At 29.4% G+C, this 21,329-nt stretch overlaps 2 protein-coding genes across 2 annotated transcripts; both read left to right on the forward strand.

Moving 5' to 3' along the window:
* Positions 1–2,132: 2,132 nt before the first annotated feature.
* On the forward strand, positions 2,133–3,806 carry LOC149511610 (scopoletin 8-hydroxylase-like). The gene is made up of 3 exons (XM_089754727.1): positions 2,133–2,809; positions 2,914–3,259; positions 3,354–3,806. The coding sequence occupies exons 1-3, from the start codon at positions 2,223–2,225 to the stop codon at positions 3,594–3,596; spliced, it is 1,176 nt and encodes a 391-aa protein (XP_089610853.1). The 5' UTR covers positions 2,133–2,222; the 3' UTR covers positions 3,597–3,806.
* Positions 3,807–19,305: 15,499 nt separating this feature from the next.
* Positions 19,306–20,820, forward strand: LOC149511611 (scopoletin 8-hydroxylase-like). The gene is made up of 3 exons (XM_089754728.1): positions 19,306–19,868; positions 19,974–20,319; positions 20,414–20,820. The coding sequence occupies exons 1-3, from the start codon at positions 19,369–19,371 to the stop codon at positions 20,654–20,656; spliced, it is 1,089 nt and encodes a 362-aa protein (XP_089610854.1). The 5' UTR covers positions 19,306–19,368; the 3' UTR covers positions 20,657–20,820.
* The last annotated feature ends 509 nt before the right edge of the window (positions 20,821–21,329 follow it).

Genomic DNA, 21,329 nt, shown 5'->3' on the forward strand with positions numbered 1-21,329 from the left:
TCGGCAAAACGCGCGGATCCTCTGGTTACTTAAGGCCAAAACGACGTCGTTTTGAGAGGGTATAAAAGGCAATCCCCTTCGTTTTTCGACAGAACGCTCCTCCCCTCTCTCTCTCTTCTTCCCTTTTCCTCTCCCTTCTCTTTAAAATCTGAAGAACAACGGTGCCGGATTCTGGAAAATGTCGCCGAAATCTGGAAATTTCATCGGAAGTTTACCGGAATATCACCGATTTTTGGGATTCTTCGTCGGAAACTGGGCAGGTCGCCGAAAACTTCAATGTTCGCCGAAATTGTTGTCGAAAAATTCAAATTTCGTCGGAATTTTTGTCGGAATCTGGAAATTTCTAGAAAAATTTTTCGCCAAAAATTTCTAAAAATTTTTTCTAACTCTCAGAACACTCCTAAACTTTTCCTAGCTTCCTATACGCCTCATTTTCTCTCAAATCAGTAGCTTTGCTTACTGTTTTCTCTCTTTTTTCAGTCTACCCCAGGGGTCCTTTATATAGGGATTGATCAGGAGTTCCTGATCAATCCCAATTCCTCCTTGGACGGGAATTCAATCTTTGAATCCAACTGGACTCTTCTGATTGAATTCCCATTCCTAGTGGGATTCTTCAACTTCAATCTCAGCCCTCTAAAAATAAAAATCAAAATAAAAAAATAATAATAGATAATTGGAAAAGAATCAGATACGGATCAAGAAAAGAGAAAGAAAAGAAAAAAATTTATTAACAGATAATTAGGAATACAATAAGATAAGCCAAAAAAAAATATTACAAGAAAAAGAGAAAAAAAATAATAATAATAAAAAAATAATAATATAATAATATATATAACTATATACATATAAATCTAATTTAATAATAAAAAAATAAATATATATATTAATACATAATAATAATAATAAATAATAAAATACATAAAATACAAAAGAAACAGAAAAAAAAATACAAGATAAAAATTGAATTGGGTCTTATCCATTTGGGCCAGGCCCAATTGATATGGGCCTGGACCCAATTGGGTGTCTACAATAACCATACATATTGCACAAAAAGACTTAACATTCATTAAATAACCATGCTTAAGTTTAAATTCTTAGGTGAATGGTATGGGATTTAATTGTGTGATCGGAGAAAACAATCTTTTTAATTATAAAAAGTAGTTATAATGTGAATCCTCATTGGGTTTTATCTCTTTTTCTAAATTTAGAAACAAAAGGAAATTTCCTTAAAAGGAATTTAGACTTTGGGCTAATGAAAGGTGCCCCAAGCTTTCCATTCGCCTACCATAAAGGAAGCATGAGCAAATCACCATTGACCATGACTGATTAGTGGGTCAAGCTTAAGCAAATCGCCATTGATCATGACTGATAGATCTAAGGAATAGAAAACATTCTATTTCTTTGTTCTTTCCATATTTGATTATTTTGGACTCTACAGAAGAGGTATTAATTACTTGGATATTCTATTATGAATGTAATAAATAGTTATCTGGGTTTTTGTACCTATTGATTATTGACCAGTATATATAGGGAATTTAGGTATAAATTGGTTAATTTTGTTAATTTACTTTGAAAATAACAAATTTTTTTAAAAAATATGTTCAACAACATAACTAAAAAATATTTTTGAATAATTAAATGTAAATTTTTTTAACAAAATTCATGATTTAATTTTTATATAGGACAAATATATTAGAATGGTTGTTAAATTTAGTTTAGCATTTATATTTAAACAATTTTGCCTTGGTTTTCTTTGGGATCATCTCGGTTTTATAACTAAAATTAGTCATGGGCTTTGTATCCAAATTTCACGGACTGAAATGGTATCTAACGTTTGTTAAATATGATTAAAATATTTGAAGTGCTCTATACCATTGAAAAGTCATTGTTTTTAACAAAAAAAAAAAAAAAAAAAAAGTCTTGTCAATACTTCGTTTGAATTGTGACTTCCTGCATGTAGAGAGAGTTCATATTCACACAAGGCAGCGCAGGGCTTGAATTTTAGATTTAATAATATTTTTATTTATTGTAGTAATAATAATAATATTTTAGTCAGAATTGGGGATTTGCCATTCTAGAAATATTGTGGAAGCTGAAATTCGAATTCCTTGGTTTATAAATTATTAAATATCTTTAAATGCTTATGTAAATACCAAGCATCTTCTCTTCGGAAGAAGTCTAAACCATCGATGCGCTATAAATAGAGCCCATCACTTGGTTTGATGAACCACACAACTTCATATCAATCAAAACCTCTCGACATACAAAAGAAATATTCAACACTCTTAGTTACATTTATTTACACCCAAATGGCTCCAAGTTTCGATAATGGCAGCTCACTTTTCAACTTTGTCGTCCGAGATGGAAATGGCATCAAAGGAATTGTGGACGCTGGCATCTCAAAGGTCCCCCAGGCTTACATTCAACCACCGGCCGAGCAGATTGATAAGAAAAATGCAAGAAAATGTGAGGTGCCACCGATTGATTTGTCGAGGCTTGATGGGCCCGACCATGATGAAGTTGCCAAGGAAATTGTTAGAGCAGCTAAGACTCTTGGCTTCTTCCAAGTTGTCAACCATGGAGTGCCTGTTGATCTACTAGAGTCACTTAAGGATGCTGCACATAACTTCTTCGGCCTGCCAGCTGAAAGAAAGGCTGTTTATCTTACAGAAGTGAGTCCAACTCCATTAGTGAAGTATGGGACAAGTTTTGTTCCTGCGAAAGAGAAAGCATTGGAATGGAAAGACTATATCAGCATGGTATACACCAATGATGCAGAAGTTCTTCAGCATTGGCCTATAGAGTGCAGGTGGGCTTTTCCTTTCTTTTTTTCGAAAGAAGCCAATTGACTAGTATTAGTTTATTTGTATATACTTACCATCAATTGATTCTTTTACCTTATTCTTCTTTTAGGGAAGTGGCACTTGAGTATTTAAAGACATCGCTTGACATGGTGAAGAAATTGCTTGAAGTTTTGATGGAAAACCTTGGAGTTAAACTAGATGACTCGAAGATTGATGCACTTATTGGCCGGAAGACCGTCAATATGAACTACTATCCAACATGTCCTAATCCAGAGCTCACAGTTGGTGTAGGGCGTCACTCTGATATGGGCACCCTCACCGTCTTGTTACAAGATGGGATTGGAGGTTTGTATGTCAAAGTTCCAGACGATGCAGATATTGATAAAAAAGGAGAATGGGTAGAGATCCCACCTGTTCCTGGTGCTCTGGTCATCAATGTTGGCGATATGTTACAGGTTCAAATCAAAATTTGAATAAGGGTCCTTTTCTTTAATGAAAAATAATCATGCAAATACCAAATGTTTTTAATTCATCTATGTTTGTCTGCAGATATTAAGCAATGGAAAGTTCAAAAGTGCAGAGCATAGAGTTCGTACGACAAGCACAAAATCAAGGGTGTCAATACCAATATTTACAATTCCAAAACCAACAGAGAAGATTGGACCGCTGCCTCAAGTAGTACAGAAAGATGGAATTGCTCGTTATAGAGAGTTCGTTCTTGCAGATTACATGAACAACTTTTTTGGAAATCCACATGATGGCAAAAAGTCCCTTGATTTTGCAAGGATTTAATTTTACTTGATGGAGAATAATTTATATGCCTAAATTTAATTTTGATTTTAGTTTGTCTTTTTGCTGGTTCTTAACTTCTTATTTCATCTTCTATTGAATTTTGAAATTAAAGAAAATAAATGTACACAGACTCGTATCTCGATAAGAAATTATCTGGCTATTGATTTTCTAATGGAGTGTAAAATTTATTAACTTCTATCAATAAAATTCATGTTAAGCGTAAATTCATATTAAGCCTTATGTTGCCTTTTCGTTTTACCTGAGGAATTTTTTTTATCCCCAAATTTAAACCAAACCTTCAGCTAGAGCCTCAATTATCATTGTGTACATTTGGAGAACTTAAAAGAATCTATTCGATTTACTAATCAGTATTTTCTTTACAAAAAATCAATTACCAGTGCACTCGAATATTTGGCTTAGTTGATTGATCCCTTACTCTAAGAAAAGGTTCCAATTCCTTTTCTTTAAATTCAAAGAACAGTATTTTTTTTCTTTTTCTTTTCAATTTTAATTAAAATATATATCTAATTCTTCGAGTAGTGGATAAACTTGTCCAAAGATATGTTATCCTTCAGACCCACGCTAGGCCTGCTTTTGAGAGTCTGATTAAGATTTTTGAATCTATCCCAATCAAAAGTTATTATTTTATTAAATAAAGAATGCAATATATTAATATAAAAAATTTTTTATTACTATAATAAGTCTAAATCCATGGGCAAGGCTTGGGTTTAAAAGTTATTATTTTATTAATAAAGAAAGAAAAAGTGACAAACGTCCTAGCAAGTCTTGAAAGTGAGACAATCCCACGATTAAAAGATCATCCTAAATAAAAATAAAAATAAAAATGTGAAAGTAATTAATTAATTAATTATATTTTATACATTCTTGGGGAGAATTAATATCGGAGGGAATACCAGCTTTCCAGAGTCCAAAATAGTCGGTGATAACTATTCTTTATCCATCCTTGGGCGACTCTAGTTAATTTTACAAAATTGAAGCGACCAAGAATCCTTATGTTTGACCATAGGTAGTCAGCTTGAAGAAATCAGTTGCTTGATTAATCCACCAACTTTGCATCAAACAGTGAATCAATCAAATTATAATTATAAACGTGTGAAACCCTAGTCTTATAGACAAGGAAAGAAGCTCAATTTTCATTTTAATCAAGACTTGATACTTGTGGAAAGGATGGAACTGAGGGTGGGTAAGAGGCAGTCCATCATTTAGCCCATTCCAAAGGTTAAATATAAATTTTTGTTTAATATATTTTATATTATTTATCGTTAAGTTAAAAAAATTAAAATTACATGATTCTCATTAATTAATTGATAAATATAGGTGTTTAGGTAGTTGAGTCAGATTAGGCCCGGTTAATCTTTTAAAAGCTTTCCCTAAGGTTCAACCTATTTTAGTGCGGTCAAGAGGTTCAAAATTTTAAAAAATATTAAGATAACAAAAAATTATTAAAATTTTACAATTTTTATATTTTAAATATATTTTTAAATTAAAATTACATAAAATATTATTAGTAATAATTTAATGTTTATGATCAGACTAAAACTCGAAAATCTCTATCAAAGATTTGATTCAAGGGTATAAATCCATTGGACCCGTAGATTGGTATGTCAATAAATGACCAATAGCAAGTTTTAACTATATTAAATTTTATTAATTATTTTGGGTTTTGTTTCAACGACACAAAATTTATTTGTCCTCATAAAGACTTTAACTTAACCTATTACATTTTTTTTAAAAAATGTTAACCTATTACGTAGGTAACGATTTAAAAAATATGCTTCTCCAACAATAGAAAAGGGACAATTTGAGGAATATTCTAAAATCTTAATCGTGTAGTTTTCAATTTTTTCTTCAAATAATTGAATTTATTCTATAATTTATTCTTTATGGATATTAAGTTATAATCCACGCTTTGCTGTGGGTTAACTGCAATAAAATTTTTGTTGTATAAATTACTCTAAATTATTTTATATACAACAATGATAAAGAGATTACGATAAAACTCAAAATTATTTTTAATTTTATAGTGAACAACAACAAATATTATTTAGTTTTTTACAATTAGAAAATCTATTAACAAAGTCATAGAAAAACAATATTAAGATTGTCTATGCATTTAGTTTGCCAAGTCATCATCACAAGAACTTGTGAAACAAATACCACAAAATTTTATCGATGTCATTTATAAGCAAGATAAGCAACTTACCTTTCCAACCTCTAAAACACTTCCTTTTAGAAAAGGAGGAAGGATTGAAAGATAAATTTTAAAAGCAAATAAGAATTTATTTCATACCTAAACTTTTTTTTTCATGAGAAATGAGTATTACCCTTCGCATCAGCTAAGATTTTGATTGTAACTTGCATAAATAAAAGTAATAAAGCAATAATCACAAAGTTAAGAAAACCAAATAACATAGCTTACAATTCTCTCATTGTACCTCCATGCAATATTCATTATTGGTTTGGATTAAATGGTTAAAGATTTCTAGAGCTACTTGTGAAGGACTAAAATTGCTATAATAAAACTTGAGATTTGTGTGTGTGAGTGACTAACAACTACAAATTTGAGTTCATTGGAAACCAGAAAGTGGATACTCATGTCAAGACCGGTGTTAAATTGTAGACCAACAATTCCCTATTAACTACAAATAACCAAAAAAGCTAAATTAAAAAAAATAAAAATGCAAATCGAACTTAAAAACTTAAAAAAAACTTTAAAGCAAATAATATTAAAAATCAAGCCATAAAATCAAAATTGAAGAACCAACATTAAAAAAAAAATGTAACCTCAACTTCATCATTCAAAACTCAATTTCAAAGTGAAACAAATCACATTAAACAATGATCTCAAATAACTTCAAACATAAGTAAACTAAGATTGTGAATTCACATATGTAAATGATAATAACAACGTTTTTGATAAGACTAATAAAATAATTAATGAAAAGAAGTAGGACCAGAATCAACAAAAATATAATTGGCTTGCAAATCCTTTTTTTTTCTTTCCCTATTCCCAATGGTTATATTATTTAACTTGGTTTGCATAATGTTTCCAACATGTTTAAATGAGCTTTAAACATCGATCTTGAATAAATCATATGGCAATTATGAATTTTGATCAACATAATGATGCTATTAATATTTAACAGCATTACTAAAATCATACCAAAAGAAAATTTTGACCAATCACTATCAAGTTCATTTGAATTTCATTTTACAAAAAGTAAACATTTTTTCACTTCTTTGACTTCAAAAAGAAATTTGATGAAAATTAAAAAAAAGAAAGAAAGTTGGAAGGAAGAGGGAAAAGGCTAGAATAGCCTATGTGTTTGACAGAATAGCTTTACCAAATGTTTCAGACGATGCTAATATTCCCACCCTAGAAGACTTAAGAATTTTGTTTGTTGAAAATGGTGAACAAAGTAATTTGAGAGAGAACCAACTGGCAGCTTTTAAGAAAAGTAGTTTAAGGTTGCTATTGACTCACCCTACTTGGATTGTTCATTACTTGCAAAGAAAATTTGATGATAAATTCGTGACACCAGTTTTTGGTGGAAGAGGATTTGTTCCATTTATGCCTAGTTCATCCATTAGTTTAGCTAATGAAACTTCAAGAACCTAATGGATATTTTTAGGCATTAAATTTTTTTTTATTTGTTGATGGTTTTATAATAATTGTTTTTCTTGTCATACATAGTAAAATCATATCCAATCTATTTTTTTAAAGTAGTGACAATATAATTAGTAAAACATCATGCCGTAATTTTTTTTTTTTTTACAAATGAGGCAATAATTTAGAGATGGAGAAAGGGGTTGTAGATGTTGGAATCTAAACTTCAAATGTGTCAGATGTTATCTTTTAAGAGTGATTGCATGAACCAACTAAACTAAACCTTGGGTTTAAAATAAGACAATTTACCTTGTTATAAGATAGTGCAATAGTGACTACACCTCAAATAATGCCTACCCACGAAACTATTAGCTAAAAATTCAAAGAAGTAACTCTGCTACCTTTTTAGTCCTTCATCGATGGGTCATCAACAATGTCTTAGGCAGCTGAATCAAAAAGATGGGTCATTCAACAACACATAAATGGTTGTAACAAGTAAAAATCACACACCATAGTTACTTACCAATAATCAAATGGACAGTGATCATAAGACCTTCAACAATGTTAAATTTTTCATAGATGACCTGACACTATGTTTAAGGTCCGTTATTACTTGAAAGATAAAATTATTAGCCCAATACTTCAAATAAATAAAAGAGGAATCATTATTACCTTAGCCAATGGAGCAAGGCAGTTAGTAATGCAACTTGTGTTGGAGACAATATCAAAGCCAAGCTTGTATTTCTTCTCATTGACAATGACAACAAACATAGGGGCATTTTTATTGGGAATAGAAATGATCACCATTTTTTCACTACCCTAACATGGAAAAAAACATAACCGAGATAAGGATACCAAGCAAAACATGAAAATAAGAAAAAAAAGTTCCAAACATACAACTTTTCTTATGTCTTGATAAACAAAAAGATGTTAATTCCAATAAGTTTTCTTTTTATATGGCCATGTAATGAACATATGATCAACTTATTATAGGCTTATTTTTTTTTTGGTTGCTAATACTTTCATCTTGATCATGCTTATATGGTGCCATAATTATTCACCAATATTAAGACAACATGTAAGTTTGAAGGCAACACTAAAGGGCAAGTAAGAGGACAAAGTTTTGCAACCATGTAGGAGTAGCAATTCTTTTAATCAACAATGATTATAATATTTAAGCTTTAAATGTTAACTTGGTTAATTTTTTTTTCACATTTTTTATAAAGAACATATGCTAATCAAAATTACAATTTCTCTAATACCTTGCATAAGCATTCAAAAGATATGAAATATTCTTGCATTTTTCTAATATGGGTTTCAAACCAGCCAATATTGTTATGATAAAAAATTGTTTCAGCTAGTTACCCAAATTAAAAAAAAAAAGTTAAAACATAATTTAGTATTAGAAAAATATAAAATTTTGCTCCGACTTTATGGGTGGCTTTAGATTTTGAAGTTTTTATTGCATAGATTATAAAAATAGTTAGAGATAGTTTGTCTTTTATTTTTCCTAGTTGAATCAGATAGTAGAGTTGAAACTTCAATGAACTATCAAAGTATACATACAATTTTGAAAATTTCACAAGAACATGAATTTTTTCACAAAAAACACATGCAATTACCTTTTGAATTTGTTAGAGAACTTCTTTCTGTACAACATCTTCTTTCCTTTCATAAAACCAACTTCTAGAAAAAACTGTCAACAATTTTCAAAAAATAAAAAAATAAAATATCTAAAAAAACAAAATCTAAACTGCAATACCCTAAAACCAAAAAAAAAAAAAATCTTTGATCAAGTAAATTAAAGAACGAGCAAAAAGACCATACTAGAAAAATGCAAAAATATTTCACATATGCAAACTAGCCAGATAGAAAAGCAAAATTGAAAAATAGGAAAAGTTTAAAATAAGAAAATAATAAACAAAAAAAAAGTTAAGGAATGAGGGAGGAAGAGGAGATTGAGACTTTACAAAGATCTATAGGTTGTCATAATGGAAGGGTTGGTCCATTGACAACATTTCTCCTTTCCCCTGTCAATCGTTCCTCTTCTTTTTCTCTGTTGCTTCCTTCCCCTTCCTCTTTGTTTTCTTTTCTTCTCTATCACTGTCTCGAAAAATCTAGAACCTTCAATTTTTACTCATTAATCCAGAACCTTCAAGTATTATTTGCCTAAGTATACCCATCAATTTTTTTAAGACATTATTGACGTGTATAGTAAATTAGAAAGCAAAGGGGTTACGGTATAGCTTTAATATTAAATTATAGATTTTTTTCAAAAATTTTACTTTTTATTGGATTATTTTTGTATATCTTATTTTAAAAAGTTAGGGTTTTTAGCTTAAACACATGTGGAATTAATCATAAAATTTTATCTTGTATAAAATTAAACACCTAACAACATTGTGTGAAAATTTGTTGTCCAATCTTAAATAATGAAAATTTTATATGTGAGGTTTTCTATAATTTTTTCTTATTGTATTAGCTTATTTGATATTGTATAAAAATTTATTATTTAAAATTATTAAAAATTAAAAATTAATATTATATAAGATGGCACACCTTTAAATTTAAATCCTGATTGTTTCATTGCCTTGAGAAGATATGGAGAGCATACTTTTTTTTGAATTCATGAGATAGGAAACAAAGATGGTGGGTTTGAATTCTCTATTTACATGTCTTCTTAAGTTTCTTAGCTATTAGATCAAAAAGTTGAAGATAAAAAAAAAATACTTTTAAAATTATATAAAAGTGAATTAGATTTGGACACAATCTAAAGATATCATGAAGGTATTATAAAAAAAAATTATAAATGTGAAAGAATAATATGGTAAATTTAATTATTAGGGAATTTTGCTTCTCTCAATATAGTTTCATAAATGTAACGGATGGGAATAACTATAAAATCATATGTTTTTTATTCTTTACTAGGCAAAGGCCCGCATATACTATGGGAAGCAAATTTAAATGTATGAGCATGATAAAAATATTTTTTTAGCTTTGTATGGGTTATCTAATGAAGATATCATGTAGACATGGCTATCATTGAAAAATAAAGTTGTATTTATATAGTGCCTTAAAATTTGTATTTATATAGTACCTTAAAATTTAGCATGAAATGCATAATTAGAAAGTATAGATCCAAAAGGTAATAGAAAACATAATTTATATAAAATATATATGTTCAAAGGTTAATATAAAGGATAAGTTACATAAAACAAATCTATTCCAAGCAAATTTCATTAGCATGAAATCCATTATTAAGAAAAAGTCAATATTAAACATAAAGTTCAAAAACTACTAAAAAGCATAAGTTATTCAAAATAAAACTATATTTGTTGAAACATAAATTGTAGAAAATATCAAATAAACCAATAACTCTAGCTATCCATGCCAAAACCTTCTTGGACAACTTAAACATCATATTCCCTTCCCAATTCTATGTCTCTTTCCACAAAAGCAAATTTTAAATAGAAATATAACATGCAAAATTATTTTCATTGCATTTCTCACGGTGTTTTGCTTTAAAAAATTAATGGTTATGATTTTTTATAATTCTTTTTTCTTCTTACACAATATTAATCCTCAAATGTAGTAACCAGTGACCATAAGGAAACCTTTTTGAAGTGTAAGCAAGGTACTTTCTATCAATATTAAATGAAAAAGTTTATGTGTTAGTTCACAATAGAGCAAACCGCTCCTTATTATAGTTAACCATGACAATATCAATTCTTAAAAAAATAAAAATTTAAGAATTAAAAAAAAAGGAACATACATGATTCAAAAGATCATCAAGATAGTATTGTATTAACATAGTAAAGTCAACATTGAACAAAGAAAGGTAAGTGAAAGAATTGATTAAATATTGGTATCAAACAAAAATTAAGTTAAATTTTTTTAAAGCTTATAAGCTAGAAGACTGCATCTTTGAAGTTTGAAATACTAATTCTTATCAATGAACAAAATAAAATTTTTTTCTAATTTGGTTTGCATCACCATTTTAATTTAAATATAATAAAAATATAATATCCCATTAGCGTGAATAAATCAATTACATTCAAAGTTGAAAAAAATAAATATACAACCCAAAATATAAAAAGAAACTTAACTTAAAGGCTGTAATTATCAAGGCAAATAAAATCTCCTATATATTAACAACAAGGTGTAGTGTAAAAATAGAATCGAATAAAATTTACATCCAATGTTATATCTGCTACCAAGTGGAAAGATATTATTACACATATTATATAAATCTTAAACTTGCAATGCATTATGTATACCCATCACATGTTATATGTTCTACTAAATGAAACGATATTGTTATACATATAAAGATATTCATGTGCTTCATGGTAGACTTATTGTTTGAATGTAACGATTAAAAATCAAAATGCATAACTAATTTACTTGTATTTGCCATGCTTTAGAAGCTATTCTTTCTTGATATCTTAAATTACTATCCTATCTCACATTATAATTTTGAGAATGTATTTATTGGTGTAGTGGAATGAAATTTGAGTTGTGATAAATAAAAGTAATATGAATATTTTTTACATTTTTTTTTACTTTACCTAAGTTTTTAAATGTACACATCAGATTTGGAGGTGGTCAGCTCAACACAACTGATTAGACTTATTAATTTCAATGCTCTAATGACATTTTGAAAGTAATATTGAAACATATTAGTAAGGAAAGACATATGTGTTGGTTTTTTTATATCAGTTTAGTTGAGACATAATTATGTTCATGTGAGCAATTGAAGATAAATACAAACATAATTATTTTCATATGTGCAACTGAAGATAAACAAAATATTTTTCATGAAATGTAACATTATTAAAGTAAATGAATGTAATGAAAAATAATATAATGATTAGTCAAGAGGATGGAAAAACATGATGTTTAAATGACAAAACAATTATCCACATAAAGTAATAGAAAACTCAGCTTAAGCATAAAAGAATGTACATTGTATTAAATAAGTCATGCAAAATAACCTAGTAGCATCCTAAAACTCCACACTTTTGATTATTTCACGTACTTATCCTTTTTGTATTGCAACCAAAAGTTGTATAGGTGATAACACAAATTTGTAGTCCAATTGCATTGTAGAATATTGATTTTTTACTTTATCTAGAGCCAAATTTGAGTTGTAAAAGATGAAAAGCTTGTTAATATGTATAATAATCACAAAACAATTTATTAGTGTTTGAAAGATAACTTTTAACTGTAGCATATAAATATAAAAATTTGAAGTCATCTTGCAAAAATAGCAATTGGCCCTATTACCTTAAGTGCGGCAAAAATGTTTTAAAATAATTTTTTAAAATAATATACATGAATAGTTTACATTCATTTGTCACAAAAGGGTAACTAAGTGTATTTCTTCTGGTTTTAGTTACCAAATATGAACAAAATAGTAATGTTTAACCAATAGCACTAATAAGATTTTTGCAATGCTATGGTCAAATTTAGATTAGAATAATTATGAGATCTACATCATAAACACCTTAAAAACTCAAACCATCATAAATATAGATGTAACACAACTAATCGAAGGAATAAAATCCAAAACATATAGTAATATAAATAGTTTTTCCTAAGGAAAAGAATCAACACGGCTTGGCTTGACTACAAGAATCGGCTGAAACGTGGGTCAGCATAAGTAGGTTGCGCTCGAATCCGATCACCCGAATAAAAATACGCAGACCCTGATGGTTTATTAAAGCGAAAACAACATCGTTTTGATGAGGGGATAAAAGCCCGAACTCAGTCTTTTCCCTCAGATTTTCCTTCTCCCCCTCTCTCTTTTCTTCCCCTTTTCTCTCCCTTTTCCTCTATACCAGATAAATTCTGGTTGAATATTCATTGGATTCTAAAAATGTTGCCAAAATCTGGGTTTGTTCACCAAAAGTTGGTTGAAAGTTCATCGATTTCTGAAAAGCTATCACCGAAAACTAGGGAACACGTCAGAATCTTCAACCAACGCCAAAAAATTCACCAAAACTTGAAAAATCCATTGAAAAATTCAGTCGATGCAAAAAAATTCACCGAAATCTAAAAAGTTTTACCGAAATCTGAGAATATTTTAGATTTTTCCAAGAATCTTCAATTTTTTTTATTTTTATTAATCTTGCTATTTCTTCTATATATTTTCTTGCCTATCTTCATGTGTATTTTCCTTTTTTCTCTATGTTTATGTTTCATTGATCTTTTTTGTTGATTTCTCTGTGTATTTATAGGCTTGATAGAAGAGTTCTTAATTAGCCAAGAATCCGTTTCAATATTATCACCAAACATGGATTTATCCTATTGCAAATTAGATCCATCTATAACTCTTCCACCAGCAGAAATCGTCATTATTTTTTTTTCTCATTATCCTAACCTAAAGATAAAGCAACTAAAAACAAAAAGAGAAAAAAATCACAGATAAACATCAAAATAAATAAGTAAAATAATACAAATAAAACCCAAAAAAATTAAAAAATACATAAATAAATATAAGACATAAAACAATAAGCAGTTGAAGCTTAACTGCCTGAACCCTATTGAGCCAGACCCAATTGGTTTGGGTCCAGACTAAATAGGATATCTACACATAATGATACTACTAATATTCAATAGCATTACTAAAATCATGCCAAAAGAAAATTTTGAACAATCACTATCAAGTATCCCTAAATTTAATTTTTCAAAAAAAAAAAAACATTTTTTCACTTCTTTGACTTCAAAAAGCAATTTGAAGTAAAATTTAAAAAAAGGGGGGGAAAGATGAAAAGATGAGGGAAAAGGCTAGAGTAGCCTTATGTGTTTGACAAGTAGTCAAAGGATCATTGAAAGGTATATCAATAGCCTAACATCTGCAATGCTCTATAACACAAAGCTGCATAAAACCAAATAGGATTATCCTTTCTTTGCCGTGGCCTTTTCACTTTCTTTTGTAAGGTAGCCCTATGCTACCCTTTCATCAATGCCCCTAAGAAAAGTAGTTTAGGGTTGCTATTTACTCACCCCACTTGGACTGTTCATTACTTGTAGAGAAAATTAATTGTTATTTGGGCTTAATTTAAGTAGCAAAGGCGGTATGAGATTGCGATGGAGGTGGTAAATTTCAGTTCTGTGTTTGTTTGTTAAACATTAATATCTATGAAAAAAATAATGGAAAGCAATAGCAAGATTTTTCTTTGTTTTCAATTTCTTGACGGCTTGACCAGGGGTAATAAAATAAAATTTTTAGAAAGTTAAAAAGGAAGGAAATTAGTTTTACCTACTGGACGGAATAAGAAGGATTTTTCAGTTAAAAGGAGAAAAAAAATCTTCAAATAAAAATTTAATAATCATTCAAATTTGTATTATTTTATTACAATCAATTCACCTTATCAATTATGTTATTATTAGATAAAAATTGATTAATTGTCAATACTCATTTTTATCTAATTCAAAACTCAATTGGAATAAAAATAAATGTTTAAGTAGTCTGATTGGACTCACTTCTTTGCAATAAACAGCCTTCCTTTCAGCGGGCAGACCAAAGAAGTTATGGGCGGTCCCTTTAAGGGACTCCAGTAGATCGACGGGTACTCCATGGTTCACAACTTGGAAGAAGCCAAGAGTCTCAGAGGCTCTAACAATCTCCTTGACTACTTCATCATGGTCAGGGCCATCAAGCCTCGACAAATCAACCGGTGGCATCTCACATTTGGTTGCATTTTTCTTATCAATCTGCTCGGCTGGTGGTTGAATGTAAGCCTGGGGCACCTTTGATATGCCAGAGTCCACCAATCCCTTCACGCCGTTTCCATCTTGGACGACAAAGTTGAAAAGTGAGTTGCCATTATCGAAACTTGGAGCCATTTGGGTCTGTTGTATATTTCTTTTGTATGTCGAGAAGTTTTATTGATAAGAGGTTGTGTGGTGCTTCAACCAAAGGGAAGGAGGCTATTTATAGTGCATGGCTGGTTCATCATCAAATATTAAAATTTTAGTTTCCTGTTGACCTTTATGGTGAATGACTTTGAATTTTTCAGCAAGACAAGGTATTGGGCGTCTAAAGATTGACAATTATCACTTTTGGTGAAGAAATTTAGCATTCTATAAAAATCAAGGAAGCTGCCATAATCTAGAATGGGTTCTCTCCATCAGACCAAAAACATAAGCAAAATGCCAAAATGGAAAGGAAAATTTCTTAAAACTTTCCATTGCATATTAATTTTTTTAAAAGGAATAATGATAGAGTACATTTTCTCCATGGAATTAGAGATGGGAATAATTAGAAATTTGTTCTCTCAAGATATTACGTCATATTCATAAGTAAATATTCTCAAATTTTAACCTAGAGTTTTTGACAGGTGGGTGTATTCAAGATATTTGGGCTCTTTTTGATTGATGCTTTTATTTTTTACAAATAAGTTAATTAGATAATTGTTATATACCCATTTTTTTCCTATTGTATATTTGGGTTCAAACTGGAATGTTTATTCAAGATCGTGCAGTTCTATCAATAAAGAGTTTCAAATCCAAAATTCAATTCCGGGTGATGAAAGTGATGGATTTCATGGAATTTTCATCCAAATTACGTTGACGATTAGAATAATATTAACAGGACTTTCGAAGGGTATTGATTTTGTACTTCAAAAATAATATATTTTATTAAATTGAAACATAATATAGCAGCATATGTAAAATATGTTAATTATATTTAAAATACAATAAGTTACTAAATTTAATTATTTATTTCATATGCATAATAATATAATAATAAAGAAGAAGAATGAAAGTTTTGACTTAATTTTATAATTAAGAGTATACAAAAATATAATTTTTAAAAATCTTATTGAAAGTTGGGCATCTAAGTTTTTAACCCCGAAATATTTTCCATAATGATCGAACCTTGATTGCCTTCCATTCTGTCTAACTGATGAGTTTCCTATTCGTACCAAATTAATCTAATTCATTAAGTGGCCATCACTGAAGAAAAAAGCCAAAGACCATTATTTGCCTTAATTATCTTCGAGGTAAGCGAAAGTTCTGGAAAAGAAGAGAAACGGAAAAAGGACAGGAGAGAAAGAAAAAAAATAGGAAAAAGGTAAAAAAGTACAAAAAAGTATATCGAATTTTGATCATTTACAATTTGATACATAGAAATTATAAAATCTCAAATTAAAATTTAATCTTAAAATGAGGAATTAATTGATTGAATAACAGTTAGCTTTAAACTCTATGAATGAATTAATAGTTTATTGCTACAATCTTAATCATAAAACTAATTGATTTAGTGTTGAGATATAGAGATTTTAATTTTTTTGTTTTACAAAAATATTTAAGGTGAGAGAAGACTTTCCTAATTCAGAATCAAAACAAACCAAACCGTAGGTATAAAAAATAAAACCTTACATTAAATTTATAGATTAAAATAATTGCTGACAAAAACCAGCTTTTTAATCATTTAGATAAACGACCTCATTGATAGCATAATCAACAAAAGAAGTATTTTGGTCGACTATTTCTTGAATTAATTGATATGTTATAAGAGTTAGTATTTGAAAATTGAGTGTTTGAAAGAGTTTAAATACATAATATATTTTTCAGTAAGATAAATAACTGAGTGAAGATTTAAGAATAAATTAGAAACTTAAAAAAAAAAAGTATTTTTTCTATTTGTTGTAAAATAATAAATATTTAAAATTATTTAAAATTTTTTTTAAATATGCTTTTCATGCCTTAAAACCATTTTACTGTCTTGATCTTATCGTTTATCTATCATTCTCTATTTCTTTTAAAGTAAATAATGTGTCTTCAGTTGTGAACTTTAGACCAAGATTTTATAGCAATGGATAAATAAGCCTTTTTTTTATTTATAAAATCTTTGTCATCCGGACTTGAATTTTAGATACGAATAAACATTCTAGAACCAATAGCTATCGATTTTCCGCATTTTTTTGGTCAGAATTGGTGGTAGCTGAAAATCCATTTCCTTAAGTTTCTTCCAATGTGTACGTAAACAAGTAACTGAAATCAAAGATGAAAAACTATAGATGATCATATTTAAACGGCCAAAAACTTTTCTTGCTGAAACGTTCAAACCCTTTCATCATCAATGTCAAATGATAATTATTATCTTATTATTAGTTTTTTTTAACAAAGAAAAACAATGAAGACCTCTAAATTTAAATTTAACAAAAACAACTTAGGAATCTTTAATTTGAATTTTTGAGATTACATAACAAGGGAATATTATTCGATATTGTATAAATTGATCTCCATATTTGTATACGAACAACAAATGTAAAGAAATAAGAACGACCAAAAGTTTGGTTTGAATTTCCTTTTTTGACCCCGAAAATATAAGAAATAAGAGATAAAAATGGCATAACAAATAAATAAGAGATCCACAGACTAAAGAAGTAAAGAAATGAACATATAGTCATGCGTCGTCTCCTTCCATCTATGAAAAGACTAAGCATTAATGATCAAAAACTGTTGAGTCATGCCAAATCCCGCATTGATTAAAATGGTATTATATAAGCATATACCTAATTTTATTAAATTTCTCAACTTAAATTGCACGTTCATGTTTGATTTGATATGACAAGTAAAAAATGTTTTAATTTTGTTGGTTGTTTATATTATTTATTTTTTAATAAAATTAATAAATTGTATATTTTAATGCAAAAATATAAAAAGAAAAGCTACTAGAAATACATATGAAATATAAAAACTAAGAGTTGTAGGTATGTGTAGAAAAAAAATAATAGACATTCAATCAGAGAAGGAGAAAACATATAAAATATAATTATCATTTCAGATTACAATTTAGTCATAATATTTTTGGAAGTATACTATCTATTTTCATTACTGAATCAAACAAATAACCATACATATTGCACAAAAAGACTTAACATTCATTAAATAACCATGCTTAAGTTTAAATTCTTAGGTGAATGGTATGGGATTTAATTGTGTGATCGGAGAAAACAATCTTTTTAATTATAAAAAGTAGTTATAATGTGAATCCTCATTGGGTTTTATCTCTTTTTCTAAATTTAGAAACAAAAGGAAATTTCCTTAAAAGGAATTTAGACTTTGGGCTAATGGAAGGTGCCCCAAGCTTTCCATTCGCCTACCATAAAGGAAGCATGAGCAAATCACCATTGACCATGACTGATTAGTGGGTCAAGCTTAAGCAAATCGCCATTGATCATGACTGATAGATCTAAGGAATAGAAAACATTCTATTTCTTTGTTCTTTCCATATTTGATTATTTTGGACTCTACAGAAGAGGTATTAATTACTTTGATATTCTATTATGAATGTAATATATAGTTATCTGGGTTTTTGTACCTATTGATTATTGACCAGTATATATAAGGAATTTAGGTATAAATTGGTTAATTTTGTTAATTTACTTTGAAAATAACAAATTTTTTTAAAAAAATATGTTCAACAACACAACTAAAAGATATTTTTGAATAATTAAATGTAAATTTTTTTTGAACAAAATTCATGATTTAATTTTTATATAGGACAAATATATTAGAATGGCTGTTAAATTTAGTTTAGCATTTATATTTAAACAATTTTGCCTTAGTTTTCTTTGGGATCATCTCGATTTTATAACTAAAATTAGTGATGGGCTTTGTATCCAAATTTCACGTACAGAAATGGTATCTAACGTTTGTTAAATATGATTAAAATATTTGAAGTGCTCTATACCATTGAAAAGTCATTGTTTTTAACAAAAAAAAAAAAAAAAGAAAAGTCTTGTCAATACTTCGTTTGAATTGTGATTTCCTGCATGTAGAGAAAGTTCATATTCACACAAGGCAGCGCAGGGCTTGAATTTTAGATTTAATAATATTTTTATTTATTGTAGTAATAATAATAATATTTTAGTCAGAATTGGGTTTGCCATTCTAGAAATATTGTGGAAGCTGAAATTCGAATTCCTTGGTTTATAAATTATTAAATATCTTTAAATGCTTATGTAAATACCAAGCACCTTCTCTTCGGAAGAAGTCTAAATCACCGATGCACTATAAATAGAGCCCATCACTTGGTTTGATGAATCACACAACTTCATATCAATTAAACCCTCTCGACATACAAAGAAATATTCAACAGCCTTACTTACATTTATTTACACACAAATGGCTCCAAGTTTGGATAATGGCAGCTCACTTTTCAACTTTGTCGTCCGAGGTGGAAATGGCGTCAAAGGAATTGTGGACGCTGGCATCTCAAAGGTCCCCCAGGCTTACATTCAACCACCGGCCGAGCAGATTGATAAGAAAAATGCAAGCAAATGTGAGGTGCCACCGATTGATTTGTCGAGGCTTGATGGGCCCGACCATGATGAAGTTGCCAAGGAAATTGTTAGAGCAGCTAAGACTCTTGGCTTCTTCCAAGTTGTCAACCATGGAGTGCCTGTTGATCTACTAGAGTCACTTAAGGATGCTGCACATAACTTCTTCGGCCTGCCAGCTGAAAGAAAGGCTGTTTATCTTACAGAAGTGAGTCCAACTCCATTAGTGAAGTATGGGACAAGTTTTGTTCCTGCGAAAGAGAAAGCATTGGAATGGAAAGACTATATCAGCATGGTATACACCAATGATGCAGAAGTTCTTCAGCATTGGCCTATAGAGTGCAGGTGGGCTTTTCCTTTCTTTTTTTTCGAAAGAAGCCAATTGACTAGTATTAGTTTATTTATATATACTTACCATCAATTGATTCTTTTACCTTATTCTTCTTTTAGGGAAGTGGCACTTGAGTATTTAAAGACATCGCTTGACATGGTCAAGAAATTGCTTGAAGTTTTGATGGAAAACCTTGGAGTTAAACTAGATGACTCGAAGATTGATGCACTTATTGGCCGGAAGACCGTCAATATGAACTACTATCCAACATGTCCTAATCCAGAGCTCACAGTTGGTGTAGGGCGTCACTCTGATATGGGCACCCTCACCGTCTTGTTACAAGATGGGATTGGAGGTTTGTATGTCAAAGTTCCAGACGATGCAGATATTGATAAAAAAGGAGAATGGGTAGAGATCCCACCTGTTCCTGGTGCTCTGGTCATCAATGTTGGCGATATGTTACAGGTTCAAATCAAAATTTGAATAAGGGTCCTTTTCTTTAATGAAAAATAATCATGCAAATACCAAATGTTTTTAATTCATCTATGTTTGTCTGCAGATATTAAGCAATGGAAAGTTCAAAAGTGCAGAGCATAGAGTTCGTACGACAAGCACAAAATCAAGGGTGTCAATACCAATATTTACAATTCCAAAACCAACAGAGAAGATTGGACCGCTGCCTCAAGTAGTACAGAAAGATGGAATTGCTCGTTATAGAGAGTTCGTTCTTGCAGATTACATGAACAACTTTTTTGGAAATCCACATGATGGCAAAAAGTCCCTTGATTTTGCAAGGATTTAATTTTACTTGATGGAGAATAATTTATATGCCTAAATTTAATTTTGATTTTAGTTTGTCTTTTTGCTGGTTCTTAACTTCTTATTTCATCTTCTATTGAATTTTGAAATTAAAGAAAATAAATGTACACAGACTCGTATCTCGATAAGAAATTATCTGGCTATTGATTTTCTAATGGAGTGTAAAATTTATTAACTTCTATCAATAAAATTCATGTTAAGCGTAAATTCATATTAAGCATTATGTTGCCTTTTCGTTTTACCTTAGGAATTTTTTTTATCCCCAAATTTAAACCAAAACCTTCAGCTAGAGCCTCAATTATCAATGTGTACATTTGGAGAACTTAAAAGAATCTATTCGATTTACTAATCAGTATTTTCTTTACAAAAAATCAATTACCAGTGCACTCGAATATTTGGCTTAGTTGATTGATCCCTTACTCTAAGAAAAGGTTCCAATTCCTTTTCTTTAAATTCAAAGAACAGTATTTTTTTTCTTTTTCTTTTCAATTTTAATTAAAATATATATCTAATTCTTCGAGTAGTGGATAAACTTGTCCACAGATATGTTATCCTTCAGACCCACGCTAGGCCTGCTTTTGAGAGTCTGATTAAGATTTTTGAATCTATCCCAATCAAAAGTTATTATTTTATTAAATAAAGAATGCAATATATTA

The sequence above is a fragment of the Durio zibethinus genome, chromosome 25, assembly GCF_047325235.1.
Source record: "Durio zibethinus cultivar Kanyao isolate XHJ-2024 chromosome 25, ASM4732523v1, whole genome shotgun sequence".
NCBI classification, from domain to species: Eukaryota; Viridiplantae; Streptophyta; class Magnoliopsida; order Malvales; family Malvaceae; genus Durio; species Durio zibethinus.